The sequence below is a fragment of the Rhinopithecus roxellana genome, chromosome 1 (assembly GCF_007565055.1).
Source record: "Rhinopithecus roxellana isolate Shanxi Qingling chromosome 1, ASM756505v1, whole genome shotgun sequence".
Lineage (NCBI taxonomy): Eukaryota > Metazoa > Chordata > Mammalia > Primates > Cercopithecidae > Rhinopithecus > Rhinopithecus roxellana.
Genome location: NC_044549.1, coordinates 57,345,838 through 57,362,658, shown reverse-complemented (window position 1 = coordinate 57,362,658; position 16,821 = coordinate 57,345,838). Strand labels below are relative to the sequence as shown.

The 16,821-nt window shown below is 48.8% G+C and overlaps 1 protein-coding gene and 1 pseudogene across 2 annotated transcripts; one reads left to right on the top strand and one right to left on the bottom strand.

The window, feature by feature from the left end:
* Positions 1-260: 260 nt before the first annotated feature.
* On the bottom strand, positions 261-15,478 carry C1H3orf84 (chromosome 1 C3orf84 homolog). Its single transcript, XM_010369855.2, has 4 exons — positions 15,371-15,478; positions 13,650-13,763; positions 1,109-1,165; positions 261-679 (listed from the first exon to the last, which is right to left on the bottom strand). The coding sequence occupies exons 1-4, from the start codon at positions 15,395-15,397 to the stop codon at positions 263-265; spliced, it is 615 nt and encodes a 204-aa protein (XP_010368157.1). The 5' UTR covers positions 15,398-15,478; the 3' UTR covers positions 261-262.
* LOC104667428 lies at positions 4,962-5,483 on the top strand (annotated as a pseudogene). The gene has a single exon (XR_748672.1). The product of XR_748672.1 is annotated as a cytochrome c oxidase subunit 6A1, mitochondrial pseudogene (transcript).
* Positions 15,479-16,821: the final 1,343 nt, after the last annotated feature.

Sequence of the window (16,821 nt, the reverse complement as noted above, 5' to 3'; positions counted from 1 at the left end):
GCAAGAACAGAGTAGTACTTGGGACCCTGGAACGCACCTGCTGTGGCTATGGCAACCCTCCTGGACTCTTAGCCTCCTGCAGGCCTTACACTTTCTCACTTAGTGGCAGGGATCCCGGAGCAGCACCTCCCATGCCCAACACACAAACACCATGGGCACAAGTGCCATGGGAGACAGGCATAGGACCTGGCAGCCCATTACTACTTTTCAGCCTCTTGGGCTGCATCCCATTGTGGGCTGCAAGCACAGAGAGGCTGCTGTGTCAGCTCTCCTTGTTTAATGCTCTGGACCAGTTTAGACACTCAGAGACCCCAGCATGAAGGTAGTGCTGCAGCAGCTTGGGTCTTGGGATCACTGGGAGGTCAGGCAGTATGTCTGTGACTGGCGCCTGGGGCCCTACCTTGTAACTGCCACAGTGGCCACCCCGGGATGGGTAGCAGAAGTTCTGCTGGTAGGTGGTCCTGGCATGGGAAGGCTGGACCTGCACAAAATGGACGAGGCGCTGGGGGAGGCCACTGAGTCCTGGGCCTGGTCGGAAATCGGCCTGGTAAGAAGATTCCAGGGGCCCTTGCTGGCGCAACTCTATCTCACAGGGTGCCCAGCGCAGGAAGGTGTGCCGCTGCCACAGGCGCTCCAGGTCCTTCCGCCTTCCAATTCCCTGCAGCAGGCAGTAGGGGCCCTCCTCAACGGTATGGGCCATTGGCCCATATTCCTGGCACCAAGCACCTTCTTGGACCCCTCCTAACCCCAAGTCTGCTTGGTGATGCCTGTCCTAGGCCTGGCTGTCTTGGCCTGTACCCTGGCCTCCTTGGCCTGTCTCCCCAGTGATGTCTTTCATTCTAAGGTGAAGCACCCAGAAAGTTAGTGGCCCACAGGATACTTGCACATTGTCTGGCAAGCTGGCAGAGGAAACCAACATAGAGATGTCTCTGTTTGGGGGAATAGGCTGTTTCCCAGAGGAAAAAGTTTGTGGGGTAAGATAGCCACTCCTCTGCCTTCATAAGGAGCCCTCCCTCAGTGTCATCCCCTCCACCCTACCACCTGCTCTGTCCAGACTTCAACTTAGGCTGGGGGACTGCTTGCCATTCTTCCTCTCTTTGGCACTCACTTTGTCAAAGGAAGTACGGTTGTCATGCTTGGAGAAGAAGTGTTGCTGCGCCGGCTCCTTGAAAGATAGTGAGAAAGAAAGTGAATAGGGAAAATGATGCTTATTTACCCACCCTTACCCAGATCACTGCCTCAGGGTCCCTAATGGAGGGAAGTCGCCAGGAGCCACTGCCCCTAAGCTGCTAAACTGCCAACAGACAGAGGGCAGAGACTAATTAAAGCAACACTTCTCAGGGATATCTCAACCTGGGACTTGCCCTGAAGCAGAAGACCATGGAACCCTTATTGAGGAGGGTCCTCAATAAGGAGGCATCTTCCAGGACATCCTCCCATCAGGGGAGCAGTGGCTGAGTTTCAAGCTGGGCCTTAACTCTTGATTGCCCAGGACTTGAGTCCTCTCCTCGCCTGCATCCACACTTACTCCCCCATCAACATACCCAGACTCTTGGCCCTAAATGCCATCTGAAAACTGGAATTTCTATCTCCAGCTCAAACTTTCTCCTGAACTCTGGGCTCAGTAGACAACTGCCTACTCCACATCTTCATGTAAATGCCCAATTGGGCATCTCCAAACATATGACTGAGCTTTGGGTCATCCCAGACACACTCCACCTACAGCCTCCCCCAGCTCAGACCATGGCAGCCAGATCCTGTCAAACACCTTGAGTCCCCTTGATTCTCTTCTCTCATACCCCACATTGAATGTGCCAGTATCCTGTTGATACTGTGGTCAAAATGTGCCCAGGACCAGACCACGTCTCAGCATGCCCACTGTTTTCCCCTATCCAAGCCACATTCCTCTCTTGCCTGAATTATTGCAAGAGCTTCCTGCCTGGTGTCCCTGCTTTCAAACTTGCCCCTCCAGTCTGTTGTCCACTTAGCAGCCAGCATATTTCTGTTAGTACATAAATGAGAGCACATCTCATTTGCTGAAAATTCACAACAGTTCCTCCTATTTGTGGTAGCCAAAGTCATAGTGGTCTGTGAGACCCACACGATATTGGTCCTTCTGTTACCTCCAGCCACACTGATTTCCCCACTGCTCCTCAGGCATACCAGGTGCTCCCACTTAGGGCTTTGCACCACCTGTTCCTTCTCCTGGCCAGATAATTCCCTCACACCTCCCTCCTCCTTCCTTGAGCACTAGGCCAATAGTTCCATCACTCTAACCATGCATTTTTCACCTGCTAACATACTATATTATTCTATATGATGTTCCCCCCACCGATTAGAACATTGCATGCCCCGCCATTAAAACATAAGCTTCTTGTGGGCAAAGGCAGTCTGTCTTGCTCATATCTATAACTCCAGCACTGCTCAATAAATGTTGCTGTTAAATCAATAAACAGGCTGGGCACGGTGGCTCACACCTGTAATCCCAGCACTTTGGGAGGCCGAGGCAGAAGTTTGAGGTCAGAAGTTTGAGGCCAGCCTGGCCAACATACTGAAACCCCGTTTCTACTAAAAATACAAAAATTAGGCTGGGTGTGGTGGCTTACGCCTGTAATCCCAGCACTTTGGGAGGCCGGGGTGGGCAGATCACTTGAGGTCGGAGTTCAAGACCAACCTGGCCAACATAGTGAAACCCCGTCTCTACTAAAACACACAAAAAATTAGCTGGGTGTGGTGATGTCTGGCTGTAATCCCAGCTACTCAGGAGGCTGAAGCGGGATAATTGTTTAAACCTGGGAGACAGAGGTTAACAGCGAGCCGAGATCGCGCCATTGCACTCCAGCCTGGGCGACAGGAAAAAAAAAAAAAAAAAATATTAATGAACAGGGACAGAAGGTCCTGGCCCCAGGGAATTTACTTTGGCTCAGTTGGAGCTAGAGCCTTGCTCCACTCCCAGGCAGAGAAAGACCATCTCTTAGGCCTCCAGGCTTCAGCAGGAATCTGTCCCAAGACTACCTTCTTGCCTTTGTGACTGACTTCTGCCCTCAGAGCCATACCCTCTCCAGCCACTCAGTTTCTCCTGCTGTAGACCTGAAGTGGCCAGATCTGGTGAGGTCAGGCTTGGCTGGCTTGGGAGTACAGGTAATGGCTTACAGCAGGTCCCCAGATAAAATCCATTCTAGATCCCTGAGCCAGAATCTTCAGGGTAGAGCTTATTGTATGTGTGTTTAAGAGTTCCCTTTTTAGAACCGCCTGCCTTAGACAGTCCGATGGCAGTCTTCAAGCAGAATGAAAACTCTAAGAAGGTGGGAAGCTTGCATTCCTCAAAATGCAAGCTAAGGCTGGGCACGATGGCTCACGCCTATAATCCCAGCAGTTTGGGTGGCAGAGGCGGGTAGATCACTTGAGGCCAAGAGTTCGAGACCAGCCTGGCCAGCATGGTGAAACCTCGTCTCTACTAAAAATACAAAAATTAGCTGGGTGTGGCGGCGGGTGCCTGTGATCCCAGCTACCTGGGAGGCCGAGGCAGTAGAATTGCTTGAACTTGGGTGGCAGAGGTTGCAGTGAGCTGAAATCTCGCCACTGCACTCCAGGCTTGGCAACAGAGGGAGACTCTGTCTCCAAAAAAAAAAAAAAAAAAAAAAAGCAAGCTGAGGCCGAGTGCAGTGGCTCACACCCATAATCCCAGGACTTTGAGAGACCAAGGAGGAAGGATTGCTTGATCCTAGGAGTTCAAGACCAGCCCAGGCAACATGGCAAGGCTCCCCCGGGCAGTGTGGCAAGGCTCCCAGATACTGTCTCTACAAAAAATAAAAAAAACGCCAGGCGTGGTGTTGCATACCTGTGGTCCCAGCAACTAATAAGGCTGAAGGGGAAGGATCACGTGAGCTTAAGAGGTCAAGGGTGCAGCCAGGCGCAGTGGCTCATGCCTGTAATCCCAGCACTTCGGGAGGTCGAGGCGGGTGGATCACGAGGTCAGGAGATTGAGACCATCCTGGCTAACACAGTGAAACCCCGTCTCTACTAAAAAATAGAAAAAATTAGCTGGGCGTGGTGACGGGCACCTGTAGTCCCAGCTACTCGGGAGGCTGAGGCAGGAGAATGGTGTGAACCTGGGAGGTGGAGCTTGCAGTGAGCCAAGATCGAGCCACTGCACTCCAGCCTGGGTGACAGAGCGAGACTCTGTCTCAAAAAAAAAAAAAGAGATCAGCTGGGCGCGGTGGCTCAAGCCTGTAATCCCAGCACTTGGGGAGGCCGAGACGGGCGGATCACGAGGTCAGGAGATCGAGACCATCCTGGCTAACACGGTGAAACCCCGTCTCTACTAAAAAATACAAAAAACTAGCCGGGCGAGGTGGCGGCGCCTGTAGTCCCAGCTACCCGGGAGGCTGAGGCAGGAGAATGGCGTGAACCCGGGAGGCGGAGCTTGCAGTGAGCTGAGATCCGGCCACAGCACTCCAGCCTGGGTGACAGAGCAAGACTCTGTCTCAAAAAAAAAAAAAAAAAAAAAAGAGAGATTAAGAGTGCAATGAGCCATGATCGTGCCACTGCAAACCAAGCTACAGACTGGGAGAAAATATTTATAAACCATATATCCAGCAGAGGACTAGAAAATATAAGGAACCCTCTCAACTCAACAGTAAAATCACAGTCTAATTAGAAAATGGGCAAACATGAAGACATCTAACTAAAGAAGATATACAGATGACAAATAACACATGAAAAGATATTCATCATTAAACATCAGGGAAATGCAAATTAAAACCACAATAAAATATCACTACACATCTATCAGAATGGCTCTAGTTGAAAATAGAGACAACACCAGGTATTGGTGAGAATGCAGAGAAACCAGATCATTCATGCATTGCTGGTAGGAATATAAAATGATAAAGCCACTCTCGAAAACAGTTTGGCAGTTTCTTTTAAAAACTAAACATGTGGAGTAGTCCAGGTTGAAAATGACGGCAGTTGGTGTGTCCTGGGTTTCTTGTCTGCTGGGTCGGTCCGGCCCACAGCTGGGGTGGCCTATGTCGAGTGGCGCCAATGGCGAAGAGGGATCAGCTCGCATGTGGAAGACTCTCACCTTCTTCGTCGTGCTCCCTGGTGTGGCAGTCAGCATGCTGAATGTGTACCAGAAGTCACACCACGGAGAGCACAAGAGACCCGAGTTCATCGCCTACCCTCATCTCCGCATCAGGACCAAGCCGTTTCCCTGGGGAGATGGTAACCATACTCTATTCCATAACCCTCATGTGAATCCACTTCCAACTGGCTACGAAGATGAATAAAGAGAATCTGGACCACTACCTGGGCACCAGGGACCACAGCACTGGTTTGGACCATTACTCTGCACATGGACCAGAAAAAGTATACGGGACCTTAAGCTCATCTTCTTGTATCAAATGATGACTGGTATACTGGTCTTCCATCCCTTTGCTTGTGGCAGGAGATGGCTTAAATAAATAACTTAAACTTAAAAACAAACAAACAAACAAAAAACTAAACATGTGGCCGGGAGTGGCGGCTCATGCCTGTAATCCCAGCACTTTGGGAGGCCGAGGTAGGTGAATCATGAGGTCAGGAGTTCAAGACCAGCCTGGCCAAGATGGTGAAACCCTGTCTCCACTAAAAAATACAAAAAAGAAAAAAAAAAAAAATTAGCCAGGCGTGGTGGCAGCTTCCTGTAATCCCAGCTACTCGGGAGGCCGAGGCAGGAGAATTGCTTGAACCTGGGAGGTGGAGGTTGCAGTGAGCCAAGATGGTGCCACTGCACTACAGCCTGGGTTACAGAGTGAGACTCCATCTCAAAAAACAAACAAACAAAACAACAACAACAACAAAAATACTAAACATGCAGCCAGCCTTGGTGGCTCATATCTGTAATCCCAGCACTTTGGTAGGCTGAGGTGGGTGGATTACCTGAGGTCAGGAGTTCAAGACCAGCCTGGCCAACATGGTGAAACCCTGTCTCTACTAAAAATACAAAAATTAGCCAGGCGTGGTGGCACACACCTGTAATCCTAGCTACTCAGGAGGCTGAGGCCGGAGAACTGCTTGAGCCGGGGCGGGGGGGGGGGGGGGGCGGAGGTTGCAGTGAGCCGCGATTGTGCCATTGCCCTCCAGCCTGGCCGACAGAGCGACACTCTGTCTCAAAAACAAAATAAAACAAAACAAAACAATAACACTAAACATGCAACTACTACATGACCCAGCAATTGTATTCCTGGGCATTTATCCCAGAGAGACAAAAACTTATGTTCAACCAAAAATTTATACAGAAATATTCTTAAAAGCTTTACTCGTATGAGCCAAAAACTGGAAGCAGGTCAGATATCCTTTAACAGATGAATGATTAAACAAACTGGTAAGTTGGTACCAAGGAATACTACTCAGTAATGAAAATAAATGTACTATTGATACACACAATAATTTGGATGAATCTCTAGGATATTATGCTGCAAAAATAGTCTCCAAAGGGTGCATATTGTATTATTCTATTTACATAACTGTTTTTGAGACAGGGTCTCACTTTGTTGCCAGGCTGGAGTGCAGTGACACAATCATGGCTCACTTCAGCCTTACCTCCTGGGCTCAAGCAATCCTTCTACCTCAGTCTCCCGAGTAGCTGGTACCACAGGCGCATGCCACCATGCCTGGCTAATTGTTTAACTGTTTTTTAGAGATGAGTTCCCATTATGTTGCCCAGGCTGATCTTGAGCTCTTGGGCTCAAGCAATCCTCCTGCCTTGGCCTCCCGAAAGTGCTGGGATTAGAGGCATGAGCTGTGCCCAGCTTTATATAACATTTTAATTTAATTTAATTATTTTTTTGAGACAGAGTCTCACTGTGTCACCCAGGCTAGAGTGCAGTGGCGTGATTTTGGCTTGCCGCAACCTCCACCTCCCAGGTTCAAGAGCTTCTTATGCCTCAGCCTCCCAAGTAGCTGGGATTACAGGCATGTGCCACGACACTGACTAATTTTTGTATTTTTACCAGAGATGGGGTTTCACCATATTGCCCTGGTTGGTCTCAAACTCCTGACCTCTAGCAGTCTGCTGCCTTGGCTTCCCAAAGTGTTGGGATTATAGGCATGACCCACCGCAACTGGCCTATGCAATTTTTTTTTTTTTTTTTTTGAGATGGAGTCTTGGTCTATCACTTGGGCTGGAGTGCAGTGGCATGATCTTGGCACACCACAACCTCCGCCTCCCAGGTTCAAGGGATTCTCCTGCCTCAGCTTCCCGAGTAGCTGTGATTACAGGCGTGAGCCACCAAGCTCAGCTAATTTTTTGTATTTTTTTTTTTTTTGAGACGAAGTCTCGCTCTGTCGCCCAGGCTGGAGTGCAGTGGCGCAATCTCGGCTCACTGCAAGCTCCGCCTTCTGGGTTCACGCCATTCTCCTGCCTCAGCCTCCCGAGTAGCTGGGACTACAGGCGCCTGCCACCACACCCAGCTAATTTTTTATGTTTTTAGTAGAGATGGGGTTTCACCGTGTTAGCCAAGATGGTCTCGATCTCCTGACCTCATGATCCACCCACCTCAGCCTCCCAAAGTGCTGGGATTACAGGCGTAAGCCACTGTGCCCGGCCTAATTTTTTGTATTTTTAGTAGAGATAAGGTTTCACCATGTTGGCCAGGCTGGTCTCGAACTCCTGGCCTTAAGTGATCCACCCACCTTGGCCTCCCAAAGTGCTGGGATTACAGAGGTGAGCCACTGCGCCCTGTCTATAACATTTTTAAGTGACAAAATCTTAGAAATAGAAGATTGATTTAGAAATGGGGGCCGGGCGCAGTGGCTCACGCCTGTAATCCCAGAACTTTGGGAGGCTGAGGAGGGTGGATCACGAGGTCAGGAGATCGAGACCATCCTGGCTAACACAATGAAACCCTGTGTCTACTAAAAAATACAAAAAAAAAAAAAAAAAAAAATAGCCAGGCGTGGTGGCGGGTGCCTGTAGTCCCAGCTACTCGGGAGGCTGAGGCAGGAGAATGGCGTGAACCCGGGAGGCCGCGCTTGCAGTGAGCCAAGATAGCGCCACTGCACTCCAGCCTGGGCAAAAGAGCAAGACTCCATCTTAAAAAAAAAAAAAAGAAGTGGGGGCCAGGCACAGTGGCTCATGCCTGTAACTTTGTGAGGCCAAGGCAGGTAGATCACCTGAGGTCAGGAGTTCAAGACCAGCCTGACCAACATGGAGAAACCCCGTCTCTCCTAAAAATACAAAATTACCCGGGTGTGGTGGTGCATACCTGTAATCCCAGCTACTCAGGAGGCTGAGGCAGGAGAATCACTTGAACCCGGGAGGCAGAGGTTACAGTGAGCTGAGATCACGACACTGCACTCCAGCTTAGGTGACAGAACAACACTCTGTCTTAAAGAAAAAAAAAAATTACATAGACCAGGCAGGGTGACTCACACCTGTAATCCTGACACTTTGGGAAGCTGAGGCAGGCAGATCGCCCTAGGTCAGGAGGTTGAGACCAACCAGGGCAATATGGTAAGACCCCGTCTCTACTAAAAATACAAAAAAATTAGCTGGACGCAGTGGTGGGCACCTGTAATCCCAGCTACTCAGGAGGCTGAGGCGGGAGATTTGCTTGAACCCGGGAGGCAGAGGTTTCAGTGAGCCGAGATCACACCATTGCACTCCAGCCCGGGCAACAAGAGTGAAACTTGAAAAAAAAACAAAAACAAAAACAGAGCAGCACCAGGGATCCCTTGCGATGTTGGTCTACCACCACAGTCAATTGTGGTGTTAGATACACAAAACTACATTGGCGATAACATTTTAAAGCTCTTTTTTTTTCGAGACAGTGTGTCATACTGTTGCCTGGGCTGGAGTACAGTGGCTCGATCTCAGTCCACTGCAACCTCTGCCTCCTGGGTTCAAGCTGTTCTCCTGCCTCAGCCTCCCAAGTAGCTTGGATTACAGGTGCCTGCCACCATGCCCTGCCAATTTTTTGTGTTTTTAGTAGAGATGGGGTTTCACTATGTTGGCCAGTCTCAAACTCCTGGCCTCATGATCCACCCACCTGAACCTCCCAAAGTGCTGGGATTACAGGCATGAGCCACCGTGCCCAGCTAAAATTTTATAGCTCTTTTTTTTTTGTTTGTTTGTTTTTTCTTTTTTTGAGACAGAGTTTTGCTGTTGTTGCCCAGGCTGGAGTGCAATGGAGCAATCTTGGCTCACCACAACCTCTGCCTCCCGGGTTCAAGTGATTCTCCTGCCTCAGCCTCCCAAGTAGCTGGGATTACAGGCATGTGCCACTACCCCCGCTAATTCTGTATTTTTAGTAGAAATGGGGTTTCTCCTTGTTGGTCAGGGTGGTCTTGAACTACCGACCTCAGGTGATCTGCCCGCCTTGGCCTCCCAAAGTACTGGGATTACAGGTATGAGCCACTGCGCCTGGCAAATTTTTTTTTTTTTTTTTTTGAGACGGAGTCTTGCTCTTTTGCCCAGGCTGGAGTGCAGTGGCACAATCTCGGCTCACTGCAAGCTCCGCCTCCCTGGTTTACGCCATTCTCCTGCCTCAGCCTCCCGAGTAGCTGGGACTACAGGCGCCCGCCACCTCGCCCGGCTAGTTTTTTGTATTTTTTAGTAGAGACAGGGTTTCACCGTGTTAGCCAGGATGGTCTTGATCTCCCGACCTCATGATCCGCCCGTCTCGGCCTCCCAAAGTGCTGGGATTACAGGCTTGAGCCACCGCGCCCGGCCCCTCGCCTGGCAAATTTTATAGCTCTTTTTTTTTTTTTGAGACGGAGTCTTGCTCTATCGTCCAGTCTGGAGTGCAGTGTCGCCATCTTGGTTCACTGCAAGCTCCGCCTCCTGGGTTCACTCCATTCTCCTGCCTCAGCCTCCTTAGTAGCTGGGACTACAGGTGCCTGCCACCATGCCTGGCTAATTTTTTGTATTTTTTAGTAGAGACGGGATTTCACCATGTCAGCCAGGATGGTCTTGATCTCCTAACCTTGTGATCCGCCCGCCTCGGCCTCCCAAATGCTGGGATTACAGGCATGAGCCACCACGCCCTGTCTATAGCCACTGTGCCCAGCCTATAGCTCTTAATACACACACACACACACTCACACACACACACGTACAAGTAAAACTAGGGAAATTTGAATGAACTTTAGTGATTATATCAATCAGTGTCAATGTCCTGGTTGTAATATTATACCATAGCTTTGCAAGATGTTACCATTGAAGGTAACCAGGCAAAGTGTAAAAGAAATCTCTATTATTTTTTACAACTGCTTATGAATTGATAATTATTTCAATGAAAGTTTCAATTAAAATCTAGGAGTCTGGGGCAAGTTTCAATTGACCCCCAAATTTCTCCCATGTCTATCCTCAGCTACCAAATTGCACTTAGCCCTAGAATGTACATGTCTTTCCTGTCGGAGGCACCTCTGACTGGAAATTCACTATTCCTATAGTGGTAGGATAATTTATTGACGCCCAGGGAGTTTTGTTCTCTCAAAACTGTGGGAGCTTGGTGAGAAGCACAGTCATTTCCTCTCTACCCAGGCAATTCTGGGTATTCTTGCCCTGCAAAGAATGATCACTAGCATCTTTGTTTCTTAATCACTCAAGGCTCCTTTTCCATCGAGGTGGTAAAATCCATGGTTTCTGAACAGGTAGAGCCAGGATTGGGATTCCATCTTAAGAAGCCTTGGAAGAGAGGTGGGTTTCTTTGGAAGGGGCAGTATTTGCATGTGGGAGGGCTAAGGGCCCCTGTGGAGGCTGGGCAGTCTGCACTAAGAGAGGAGGCTCCTTGGTAAACTGAGGGATGGGATGGCAGCAGGGGCCTAGCAATCATGGCACTGCAGGTGAAGAACATGCACCCAACCAGACAGAACTCTTGTCCAACCTGAGGAACTAAGAGGACCAGAATTATATTTCCCAAGAATCAGGCAGTTGAAGGCTAGAAAGAGATTAATCTGCTTTAGAAGAAAAAATGAAAAAAAAAAGAAAAAATAATTTTCTTGCATCTGTATGTCATGGACAAAAATTTTACAAACCAAAGGAGAGTGGATGCTACATCTTGGAAAGGCTTTAAACAATAGCTAGAATCTGCCTGTAATCCCAGCACTTCGGGAGGCCGAGGCAGGCAGATTACAAGGTCAGGAGATTGAGACCATCCTGGCTAATACTGTGAAACCCCGTCTCTACTAAACATACAAAAAAAATTAGCCAGGCATGGTGGTGGGTACCTGTAGTCCCAGCTACTTGGGAGGCTGAGGCAGGAGAATGGTGTGAACCTGGGAGGCGGAGCTTGCAGTGAGCAGAGATCGAGCCACTGCACTCCAGACTGGGCGACAGAGTGAGACACTGTCTCAAAAAAAAAAAGAAAAAAAAAAAATAGCTAGAATCTGCCAGCTGAAACCTGGTACCTCTCAGTCAATGCAAAAAGAAAATGTGCAACTTCTCTGAGCAGTCCTATTAATTAAAACAGCTTTAGACCTAGGAAGAACCATGAGATTTGACATTTATATAACCTGAATCCAAGACACAGATTATGCTACTTGGGGCTGCTGCTAATGCTAGTAAATTTTTTGTGTAGAAAATCCTTACATTGATCTGCAGCCAAAACATGTCCCTTACATGTCTGTTCCTGAGGAATGAGTTTACCAGATTGATAGGATGTTCCAGTCTCTGGGAGGAGAGCTGCCACTGAGGGCAATGACAGACATACAACAGGAAGTCTCTGGGTTGCTTCTCTTTCTGTACTTCCCACATCCCATCACTCTCAAAAGGGAGGTGGCCCTGGATGGACAGTCTGGAGCTGCATCTGGGCCTGGCTTGGTAGGCTGTAGCAGGCAGCCCTTGCAAGTGCATATGCTAAGGAAGTTCAGTTTCCATAAAATAGCAGCCTCCAGGACCCTGGTCTCAGCCTGGGAAAGCAATTCATAGAAAATCCAGATGGCAGATCAAGTTGGACCTGGCAAAAGGCTGGGAAGCAAGAAGGTGCAGTGGGTGGTACCTGTTTCAGGCACCCCTTCACGTCCCTCTGGGCCTTCCTCTACCCAGCTGTTGCTCTGGAGGCTGACCTGACTGCACTCAACACTACGCTCCCTTTGTTCTGGCCACCAGGGAGCCCTGGGAAGAGATGGAGGAAAAGAGAGAGGAAGTGTTTCTTCTCTTGGCTCCCTCCTAGGCCACCTCCCACCTGGCTATGTCTCTCTACCTAGGATTACTGCTCCTGTCAGGGTGACCCTTTCCATACCTTTATCTCTTTCTTGATTCTAGAAGCCATGCCTCCCCCTTGTCCCTTTTGCTCAGTGGTACTAACCACTTGGTTGCTAACAGCCTGTGGGACTGCCTTTATCTGAGGCTGTCACAAGCAATCCTTTGTAAACGTAACCTTCTGAGTTCTGCTGAGTATGCTTTTTACTATTGTGACTGATTTATTTTTATTTTATTTCGTTTTTTGAGACCGAGTCTCACTCTGTCACCCAGGCTGGAGTGTGGTGGTGCCATCTTAGTTCATTGCAACTTCTGCCTCCCGGGTTCAAGCAATTCTCTCTACCTCAGCCTCCTAAGTAGCTGGGATTACAGGTGTGCACCACCATGCCCGTTTTTTTTTTTTTTTTTTTTTTGAGATGGAGTTTTGCTCTTGTTGCCCAGGCTGGAATGCAATGGCACTATCTGATCTTGGCTCACTGCAACCTCCACCCCCTGGGTTCAAGCCAGCATCTTGCCTCAGCCTCCTGAGTAGCTGAGATTACAGGCATGCGCCACCAAGCCAGGCTAATTCTGTATTTTTAGTAGAGATGGGGTTTCTCCATATTGGTCAGGCTGGTCTTGAACTATCAACCTCAGGTGATCCACCCGCCTCGGCCTCCCAAAGTGCTGGGATTACAGGCGTGAGCTACTGCGCCTGGCCTATTTTTTTTTTTTTTTTTTTTTGTATTTTTAGTAAAGATGGAGTTTCACCATGTTGGCCAGACTGGTTTCGAGCTCCTGACCTCAAGTGATCCACCTGCCTTGGCCTCCTGAAGTGCTAGGATTACACGCGTGAGCCACCTTGCCCAGCCATGACCCTGATTTATGATACACGGTGCCCCTTCCTTGTCTCCAGGCCTGTAAGTAGTAAAGGGTCTATGGCCCTGTATCCCTTTCCTGTTCTCCAGAAGCCTGTTATAGCCACTCCAGGCTACCTGTGCCATCACTCCTTTCCAGTATTCCCTGGCCAAATGTGTAGGCCAGTACCCAGCTGCCTCCTGTACCACTTCCCTGACCAGAGGAGGCCTCCTACTAATTTCCAAGGCCCTGGACTGTGAAGCTGGCTGTGGGATGGACCATGGGCTTTCTTAGCATCAAGGAATCTGAATGTGAAGGTAGTTGTCAGCAAAACTCAAAGCTTACTTCCTGGGTTCTAGAGGCTGTCTGCCTGTAGCTACCCACCCCAGCTAGGCCTTTACCCTTTGTCCATCTAGAAAGGGCAGTGAGCAAGACGGTTCAGTTTGGCACTCACTCACTACCCTGTCTGTAGGGGAAAGATCTGACATCTCAGAGAAGAAAGGTAAAGCTCGTCCCAGGGATAGGTGTCAATACAGCCATGGAAGGGATGAGATGATGCTCTTGGGTTCTGGGAGAGGCAAGAACTGGTCCAGTCACCCCCACTGCCTTTAGGTCTGCCTTGTACCTGACATCGCTGCAGGAACACTGCTGGAGGCTGGGGCTTGGCTGCAAGGCGGTATTCTCTAGCACTTTCACTCTTGAATTGGCTTCTGTAGTGCCCATAGAAGCCATTGTTGTGCTATAACAAGACAGGAATGAGGATAACTCACTCAAATCTCGACCATGGGTCCTAGACCTCAGGGCCCCAGCTGAAGGTTCCTGGAAAGCCAGACCAGAAGCCCCTTCTGGAAGTTCCTGACAGAAGAGAAAGAATCTAAGGAGTTAGGACACTCCTGGAGATGGACCAGTATAGAAGTGTCTTCATCCATCATTGGGACAGTTGAACTCAGCTGTAATGACCCACTTGGGCTATGCATGTGTAGGGAAGGAGTGCCATTCATTCAGAGGAGAGAGTTGTGGGCAGGACCACTGATCAGGGGTGTGGTCCTTCCCTAAAGAGCAGGGGAAGAAATCCCCTTTGTTGTTCTCCCCACAGTTTTTTGTTTTTTTTTTTTTTTTTTTTTGGAGACAGAGTCTTGCTCTGTTGCCCAGGCTGGAGTACAGTGGCACAACCTCAGCTCACGGCAACCTCTGCCTCCCAGGTTCAAGTCATTCTCTTGCCTCAGCCTCCCAAGTACGTGGGACTACAGGCGCCCACTACCATGCCAGGCTGTTTTTTTTTTTTTTTTTTTTGAGACGGAGTCTTGCTGTGTCACCAGGCTGGAGTGCAGTGGTATGATCTCAGTTCGCTGCAACCTCTGCCTCCCTGGTTCAATCAATTCTCCTGCTTCAGCCTCCCGAGTAGCTGGGATTACAGGCACCCACCACCACACTCGGCTAATTTTTGTATTTTTAGTAGAGACAGAGTTTCACCATGTTGGCCAGGCTGGTCTCGAGCTCCTGACCTCGTGATCTGCCCACCTTGGCCTCCCAAAGTGCTGGGATTACAGGCATGAGCCACTACGCCTGGCCTGGAGAGGATTTCAGAGAGAGGAACTGTCAGGAGACAGAAATAAGCAACTATCAGAGGTTCAAGAAAGGGGCTATACTGTGCTGATGTCATTATGTGGACACTCTGTGGATGATCATGTCTGGGAACTCCTATGGCCCAACCTCTTTGTCCTAAGTTCTCCCTGGAGAGGATGGGTGTGTCTGGCCCTCTACAATTATAACCCTGAGCAGAAGAACCCGTCCTAAGCCTACCCTCTGGCCATGACAATGGGCTATTTAACACGACTAGAAAGCCTCATATCTTTCCATCCAAAGACATGGATCACTTTTTCTGTCTATCCTTCTCTGTCAGGAACCCCTCACTCTCTATTCAGGTTAGTTCAACAGTATTTATCGAACCTTTATTGTCTTCCAGGCATGGGGCTGAGCATGGGAAATACAGATGGACAAAAACACAGTATTTGCCCTCAAAATGTTCCCAGACTAGAGAGCAGCCAAACTCCAAAAGTTTGGGGGGCTCAAACAATTAACTAGGAATAAATGGGGTGGCTAGAGGACTAGGAGTTTCCACTAGCTTGCAGGAGACCATGATGCATGGAAGGGGGCAAAGTGTTAGGAAGACTAGGCAGCCTCCAGGGGTGACCTCAAGATGGTGGAGAGGAAGTGGGAAGCTCAGGGTCCTATTCCAGGTTGGATGCCAGATGAAAACCTTTTCACTTCACTGTCATGACTCAGTCAGATTTTGGGTACAATCAGAGGGCCAGGGGCCAGGATTAACATAAAGTGCACTCTTACCCAGGAGCCTACTAACGCACTTTGCATCTTTCCAAGAAGGGAGCAGAAAAGGCAAACTTCCCTCTTGTCTTTTTGGAGGATGTCTTCAGGAAAGAGAATCTCTGGAGGTCAATTCTTTTGTTGCTTAGTGACAAGGGAAGGTTGTGACTGCATAATGCTGCTGCTGTTTGTTGAGGTAGCACATGGCCTGTTGCCCCTGTGTCCTTACTGCCCGAGTTCTTCTCTGTGAGAAAAACCTGCCCCTTGGCATTAACAGCCTGAAAGAGCCCTTATGTATAGAAACACACAGGGCTCCATGGTAGAGTCTAATGGATTCGCAGCCAATGAAATATTCAAAGAACATTTTAAATGCGGGCAAATCCTGCATTTAAAAACCTATGCATTCATACTGCCAGGAATATAAATTTAGAAAGCATTCCATAGAGTCAGAAGAAATGTTAAAGAGTTTGGTGGTTTTTAGGATAAAATTACTGCTTCAGAATAGGCTTTGCCAATTTATCTCTTAGGAGTTTGTGGTGACTGAGAATGCTAATCATGACAGGTGAATGTTTCAAGGGCCGAGTAAAGGAATAGAGTATAACAGAAGAACAGAGAAGGAACTTGCAAAGATTTGACATTATGGTTCCATTCTGAGCTACCCTTGGACAAATTATTGACTGAATTCTCTCTTATTTGTAAAAGAGGGACTTAAACAGTTCACCCCCTTTAGTCACCATGGTGGCTCATGCCTGTAATCCCAGCACTTTGGGAGGCCGAGGTGGGCGAATTGCTTGAGCCCAGGAGTTAAAGATCAGACTGGGCAACATGGCGAAATCCCATCTCTACAAAAAATACAAAAATTAGCCAGACATGGTGATGCGCACCTGTGGTCTCAACTATTCAGGAGGCTGAGGTGGGAGGATTGCTTGATCCCAGGAGGGTGAGGCAGCAGTGAGCCATGATTGTGCTACTGCATTCCAGCCTGAGAGACAGAATGAGACCCTGTCTCAAATAAATAAATAAATAATACAAATATACAAAACAATGCTATGATTTATGGATATAAACATATGAACTGGCTGGGTGTGGTGGGTCACTCCTGTAATCCTAGCACTTGGGGAGGCCAAGACAGGCAAGTTGCTTGAGTCCAGGAGTTCAAGACCAGCCTGGTCGATATGAGACCCTGTCTCTATTTTTACATAAATAATTTTGAAAATATAATAATTAAAAATAAAAAGCATGGGCTGGCTGCAGTGGCTCACGCCGGTAATCCCAGCACTTTGGGAGGCCAAAGCGGGCAGATAACCTGAGGTCAGGAGTTCAAGACCAGTCTGGCCAAGATGGTGAAACCCCGTCTCTAATAAAGATGCAAAAAAAATTAGCTGGGCATGGTGGCATGTGCCTGTAATCCCAGCACTTTGGGAAGCCGAGGCAGGTGAATCACAAGGTGCAGAGATCAAGACCATCCTGGC

Bases quoted from the DNA above. Each gene is read 5' to 3' on its own strand.
- C1H3orf84 (XM_010369855.2), bottom strand. From the start codon at position 15,397: ATGCAAAGTGCGTTAGTAGGCTCCTGG. The intron at 13,764-15,370 runs GTAAGAGTGCAC...GTCTTGTTATAG, and splicing joins GTGCGTTAGTAGGCTCCTGG to CACAACAATGGCTTCTATGG. The intron at 1,166-13,649 runs GTACAAGGCAGA...CTATCTTTCAAG, and splicing joins TGTTCCTGCAGCGATGTCAG to GAGCCGGCGCAGCAACACTT.